The following is a 6,804-nucleotide window of genomic DNA, read 5'->3' as shown; positions in this document are numbered from 1 at the left end:
TTATAATTTTGCATATAATAGGCTGAAAAAGAAACCAAGAAGTTATATATCTAAGCATTTTGTATTCATTATTTATTATATTTTAGCAAAAAAAAAAGTTTTGAAAGAGATAATATACAATATATTTATCTGGATAAAATAAAATGGATGAATTGTGCTGTTTTTGCTTTGCTGTTTTGGTCTTTAACTTAGATTGTTTTTATATAGATTACTAGCGAGTAGTGCTGCCTATTTATCACACCGTTCAGATACAGATAATCAAGCAAATTTTTAATATTTAAATATCTTTTTTTTTTTGTCATTAATTAATAGAAAAAAGCTGTCCAAACCTGCCTGGCATTCTGTACAATAGTAAAGCCAAACCTTATAATGCCACCCTTGGCAGCTACAGCTGCAAACAAGCATTTGTTATAACTGGCAGTGAGTCTTTCACATTGCTGTAGAGATATTAGTATATGTAGTATATTTTGGCCCACTAATCTTTGCAGAATAGTTTTATTCAGCCACATTGGAGGGCACGAACGGCCTATTCAAGGTCTCAATAGGAGTTTTTTTGCATGTGTGACATTCTTCTTCATGATATTTTGGACAATTTTCTGGTCAACAATTATGGTAAGTCATCCACTTTCTGAAGCTGCAAAGCAGCCCCAGACCATCATACTACCACCATCATGTTTGAATGTTGAATGTTGTTATAAAATGATGTGTTAGTTTTATACCAGATATAATGGGATGCACACCTTCCAAAAGGTTCAACTAATGGTCAGCATTGTCCATTAATAAAACGAAATCATCATTTAAAAACAGCATTTTTTATTTACTCGGGTTATATTTGTGCAATATAAAAAATGTGCTCGTTCACAATTATCTAACTAAGACAAATTAAAAAAAATAATAGGAAAAATACTTTTTCACAGCACTGTATTTTAAACTATAGAGAAGAAGGATTTGCATATACGTGCGCGTGCGTAAAAAGCGCACCGAATCGAGTGTTCCGCGCGCCTCCAGCCACCGAGAGATGCGCAGCAAAAGCAGCCACCTGCAGCACGACTCTGAGAAGCGGAGCCTCTACCCGAGAAAACCAGGTAAGTGGGAACACTGATTTATCCATCCCAGTCATTCTTATACATGTTCTAACGAAAGACAATTGAACAAAACGAATGGAAACCTTTTTCCACAGCCCGCAAACTTACATTCATTAAACTGGAATTTAAATGATTTTATTCGTAATGTAATGAGAAGTTGCACATCTGCAGTCGCTTTCAATAAAATGTGAGACCGGAACGTATTAATACGTAATAACGATTTTAATAACATTTTATTTTGCGTTTTATATTTTGTATCCAGAGTCATTTAGCTGTAAAATGCGTCTTGCAAATAAATGTACATTTTTATTTTGCTTTAACACAGAGTTTAGTTTCCTCACCTAGTTTTAAGCTCAATTCAATTTAATTAATTTTTATTTGTATAGCGCTTTTAACAATGAACATTGTTTTAAAGCAGCTTTACACAGATAATGTGGTGATTAAAAGTGAATATGTTCTTTATAAGTAAGTTTGTCCCTGATGAACAGCTGTTTCTGTTTCCCCTACATATGAAATAGATGATCATTAGCATCCTACTTGGTATACTACATTTACAGCATTTTTCGCAACTGTCTAAAACTTTTGCACACTACTGTATTTAAGTGCTGCTATAGCCCATTAGTATAATGCTTAGGATGATATTCAGTGGGATTTTGCTAGAGAGCTAACTAGATAGCTATCTGGCAATAGTTTTGATAGCTGACTATGAATCACAAAACATGTATGAACACAAGCTTATGATGGTCTTGGGTTAGGTTCCTGTTTTCTTAATTTCCCTGTGTTTCTCTGCTTTCTTCTCTTTGCTGTTTTTTCTGTGTTTGTTATCTCCCATGCTTTATTGTGTGTGTGTGTGTGTGTGTGTGTGTGTGTGTGTGTGTGTGTGTGTGTGTGTGTGTGTGTCTGCTCATCTTCCTGATTGAATCAGCAAATGCACCTGCTCCTCATCATTGCATCAGCCTGCAGTCCCTAAAAACCCTGATTTTTCAGTCACTCACTGCCAGATCAGTTCACCTACCAATGTGGTAGTGTCTCTAAACCCACCGTACAGTTTATGCCCTGTTTTGCTTCCACATGTTTTTCATGTAATTCTGTTTCTCCTGTCCCCCAAGTTCACATTTTAGTGACGCGAACTGTAAATATCTAATCCTATACCATCATTCTAAATTTAAGCCGCAGTATTAAAATAACAATGAGCACAATAATGCTTTCTGTGCCAGCCTTATAGGTCTTGGATTGTGCACTGGACTTGTTTGCTGACAAACTGACCCTCTACCAACCCATGTTTCTTTGTACATGTTTATTTATTATTTTTTTATTTTCATTACATTAGTTTCAAATAGCAGAGAACTGGCAGAAACCAATTAGACTCAGGTACATCCATTTACTGTGCAACCTCCAACATGGAAACAAGGCTAAGTGGCTGGCTGCAGGTGCTGTGGACTGATGAGTCAAAATCTGAAAGATTTTGCCAAAAAGCTGGGGAGCATTACAATAATTAGTGTCTGCATGAAACAGTAAAGCATGGTGGAGGTTTCCTGCAAGTTTGGGGCTGCATTTCTGCAAATAGAGATTGGAGATTTGGTAAGGATGAATGGTGTTCTCAGTAGTGAGAAATACAGACATATATTTATTCATCATGCAATAACATAAATAAGATGTCTGACTGGCCCCTAATTTATTCCGCAGCAGGACAGCAGTGTGCAAAGAAGAATTGATGCTGTTTTAGAGAAAAATTTTGATTTTATTTGGATTTCTCATTAATTCATTTACATTCCATCTTGTTAATTGATAAAAAATAAACTATTAACACTTCTATTTTTGAAGGCTAAAACTTCTGCAACATACTGTATATTCAACACAACAGGCAACCATTGTCAATTCAAAGAGAACATTTTAATACAGTTCTTGTTTTACTTTTGGACCAGCAGAATATTTCATGGTTTTAATGAGTCAGGGAATTGGTCAGTCCTAGACCAAACATTACCAACTAGTAGTGTATTAAGTGATGTTGTACAGAGTAATCAGAAACAGAAACATGTTCAAACATAAACAGGAAATGCAAAAATATACTCAAATGAACCTAAACTTGTGTGTGTGTGTGTGTGTGTGTGTGTGTGTGTGTGTGTGTGTGTGTGTGTGTGTGTGTGTGTGTGTGTGTGTATATATATATATATATATATATATATATATATATATATATATATATATATATATATATATATATATATATATATAATTTTTTGTAAAATATTTATTGAAAAAAATTAAAGTGTACATGCATGTAATGTTTACAATGCATGCAGTAAATCTCAGCGAAGAGACTCACTGTTCAGGTAGCAGGTGTTAGGCCACTTAGACAGGGTACACGTAGGCTATTAGCAGAAAACAAACACTGCTGACTAGCACATTTGCTCACACACATGTCACTAAAGAAAGTTGGACTGTACCCACTGTTTTAACAACATGGTTTATGTGTTTGCTGTATGTGTCTATACTAAAATAAGAATGGGTATCTGAAAACTTATGTATTTATTTATTTTATATATGTTTGCATTATTGAAATATTAAAGGTATTCAAACAATGAAACAGAAATTCATTAACAATATTATATTGACATAATTGCTGCACTAAGCTGCCTGTGTTTGTACGTGTTTGGTCTGCAAATGATTTACATGAACATTGCCATTGCAATCATCTCTGCCTTTGGGTTGCTGGGCAGCATGTGTGTGTCTGTGAGGGCAGTTTAAAAAAAACTTGTTTTCTGAAGTACATGTCCTGATGGAGATTCTTGGATAGATGATAATTAAGAACGTTTGTTATTGTCAGAATATTTGTCAAATGTATTATATTGCTGTTATAAAATTTATTATACTTAAAACTAAAACTTTTACAAGAGGTTTTGATAAATTGCCCATTGAAAGCCGTTTCACTCCAGATTTTCCATGTTAAGTGTCTAGTGTAGTGGCAGGTTACATGTTGTGTGACATCCTCATTCAGTTCCAACTTAATAAAAAACAGTATAGCTCCAGTCCGGGTGCATTTTGGGTGTGGTAGCTCTTGAAATAGACTTATTTCATTAAATATTATACTTTAAACGAAAATAATAAAAAAAATATATAAGAAATGTGAATTCATCTACTCATAACTGGCACTTGAATGCCAAAGATACACAATCTTGCATTAGAAATTAAGTGCACTGTTAATTTACCTGTTGCTAGTAGCTCACACTGAAACACAGCTAAGAATCATATAATATGGATGAACTGAAGCTTGAAATGACCTTGAGATAACACATCCAGCCTGAATTCAGGGTAAATGCGAACAAATGTGGAAATGTGTGTGTGCTTAGTGCCAGATTTAGCACTGTTGACTTATCACTGCTTGTTATCCAGTAATCTTAAACTGTAGACTTGTGTAGTATAAAGAGTTTACTAATGATAAATATATAAATAATGAATGGATGCATAAATCAGTGTGTTTTTACTTGGTCTCTCATATAACTTTATAACTACAGTCCTTATACATGTGTGTACAAAAGGAAGATGCCAGGCTTGAGAAACCGTGACACATGGGAACCACTGCTTCTGAAGAGCTCTCGCATCACATCATGTGCCAATGGCTGTTCTCTGGGAATCACAGCACACTTGACATACACTAACCCTGACCCCAAACCTGTGGAAGGTGAATACATATTTTCATTGTAATATACAATATATTCGCAAAGGTCAGCAAATACTAAAGAATTTTACAAATTAGTCATTTTAGCTCCTATACTGTATAATAGAATTTAAATTAAATAAGTTGATAAATAATGAATATGGTGAATAGTGAGCGGAAGAATTACAACACTTTCCATATGCAACCCCCCTTTTCAAGGGCTTATAATTTTCTTCCCATCATTCTGGTTTCAGTTGATCTATGTCAGATGATGTTGGTTAGGAACTCTACAGGTCTTTTTTAAAAGATGCATTTTACATACTACATACTAGAGAGTTTCCTGACCTTTAAAACTCAATGTAAGGCTTTTTATCTGCTTACATTTAAGAGAAATAATGAGGAAATACACGTTAACTGGCCATGAAACTGCTAAGCAGCCAAATTTGCATTAATTTTTACTACCTTTAAATGTAATAATGTAATTCATACACTGTACACCACATTTGGATGTAAATAATCTTGAAAAAGAACAATGTGTTTTGTAAATTTTTGAATTATAATTGATATAACAATACACTGTGGTATAAAGCTAAATACGCATTACATTTGTCAGGTCCAAATGTTCATGGGCCTGACTGTATGTTTTTGAAATATGCTTTAGTTATGAATTAATAACTAACCCTTTATAACATCAAAGAATATAAGATTTACAATCTGCATTGTGTAGTACCAACATATCACTGTAGCAGTGGTTCTCGAAGTCTTTGTCTCAGCTACACCTTAAGCAACTTTGCAGCTAAGAGTCCTTCATGAGCTAAGAAATTTAGAGCAGGACACATGGCACTCTCTTACCAAACAAATTTCTTCATACATCTCTAACAATGTGTATTTTCTGCAGTGTGATTTGTTGTTTACTTGTGGTATAGGAGTGTTTGTGTACCCATTGGGTGAACGAGAGGTGGTGGTGGGATTTGAGGCTATAATTTCTGGAAGGCTTCTGAGTATAGAGGTCCAGAGTCGAGGGAAGCTGGAGGACCACTGCCCTGAATGCTCCCCAGTTTCAGGCGTTCATGGGAAGGAGTGGGCCTGCTGTGGTGAGACAAGCCAGGACATACAGTGTTCCAACGGTGAGAGAGACACAGGGCTGCATCATTTGAGATTTTGACATTATAAGATCCTTTCTATTTAGTTCTGGTATGGATGGTAAAAATGTAAAATCTTATCACTTACAGTACATCTCAAATTCACAAAATAGCACTTGACAACTCAACCCAGGAGTCTGACACCAACTCTTCCCCATGCCATTAGAGGAAATGAAGAACATAGCGAGCCTTAGGAAATGTTACACCTCCTTTTTGGTCTTGGGTCTTTTGTCAGTGTGGGGAACTGGGTAAACATCAAATGTAGACATTGCATTCATCTTACTAGTCAACAAAGAACCAGACCGAACCTTTAGATGTGGGAACCAGGACTGTTGGATTTGGCCATTCACTGTGGGACAATTGAATTACTCCCTGCAGCAACAGAGCACTGTCAGAGCTTTTGGGCAAATGCAAAATAGGAGGCTGAGCTTAATGAGAGTCAGTAAGCAGAAGCACAAATGGTGCGTTTTGGGGTGCAGCTAACCCAATACTAAAAGCGTAATTTAGGTCTGGATCCATTTGTGGTGAAAAACTACTTTGTTTACATGTTTGTTTGTTTGTTTTTGTAGTTTTATAGTAAAACAAGTAATCTAAAGGAATGCATTTTAAACAGTTATTATAACTTACTCAATTTATTTATTACAAGAGAATTATAGACTTTTATAGAAATTCATGCACACAAATAAAAGTACCATATTTTTCGAACTATAAGCCGCTACTTTTTTTCCATGTTTTGAACCCCGCGGCTTAAACAACGAAGCGGCTAATTTATGGATTTTTCCTGTGTTTTTCCCAGTTTCACAAACTTCAAGCCAAAAAACTGAACCCCATAACATTAGACCAATGAAATTTCCGAACGTAAACGCAAAAAAATGCACCCCACCTTTGTGATAAACTCCCGAGAGAAATACGTGGTACC

General features: G+C 35.3%; 1 protein-coding gene across 5 annotated transcripts in view; it reads left to right on the top strand.

Moving 5' to 3' along the window:
* Positions 1-1,013: 1,013 nt before the first annotated feature.
* Positions 1,014-6,804, top strand: part of vwa5b2 (von Willebrand factor A domain containing 5B2) — a 28,929-nt gene continuing 23,138 nt past the window's right edge. For 4 of the 5 annotated variants that reach the window (XM_083525524.1, XM_083525522.1, XM_083525523.1 and 1 more), the window contains exons 1-3: positions 1,014-1,085; positions 4,625-4,767; positions 5,670-5,870. In XM_083525524.1, the coding sequence (XP_083381650.1) occupies positions 4,629-4,767; positions 5,670-5,870 (340 nt within the window). In that variant the 5' untranslated portion in view covers positions 1,014-1,085; positions 4,625-4,628. Of the gene's footprint in view, positions 1,086-4,621; positions 4,768-5,669; positions 5,871-6,804 lie in introns of all 5 variants that reach the window. The other variant, XM_083525521.1, reaches the window with a different exon arrangement.

The sequence above is a fragment of the Silurus aristotelis genome, assembly GCF_946808225.1.
Source record: "Silurus aristotelis genome assembly, chromosome: 22".
NCBI lineage: Eukaryota > Metazoa > Chordata > Actinopteri > Siluriformes > Siluridae > Silurus > Silurus aristotelis.
This window is presented reverse-complemented; position numbering and strand designations above follow the sequence as displayed.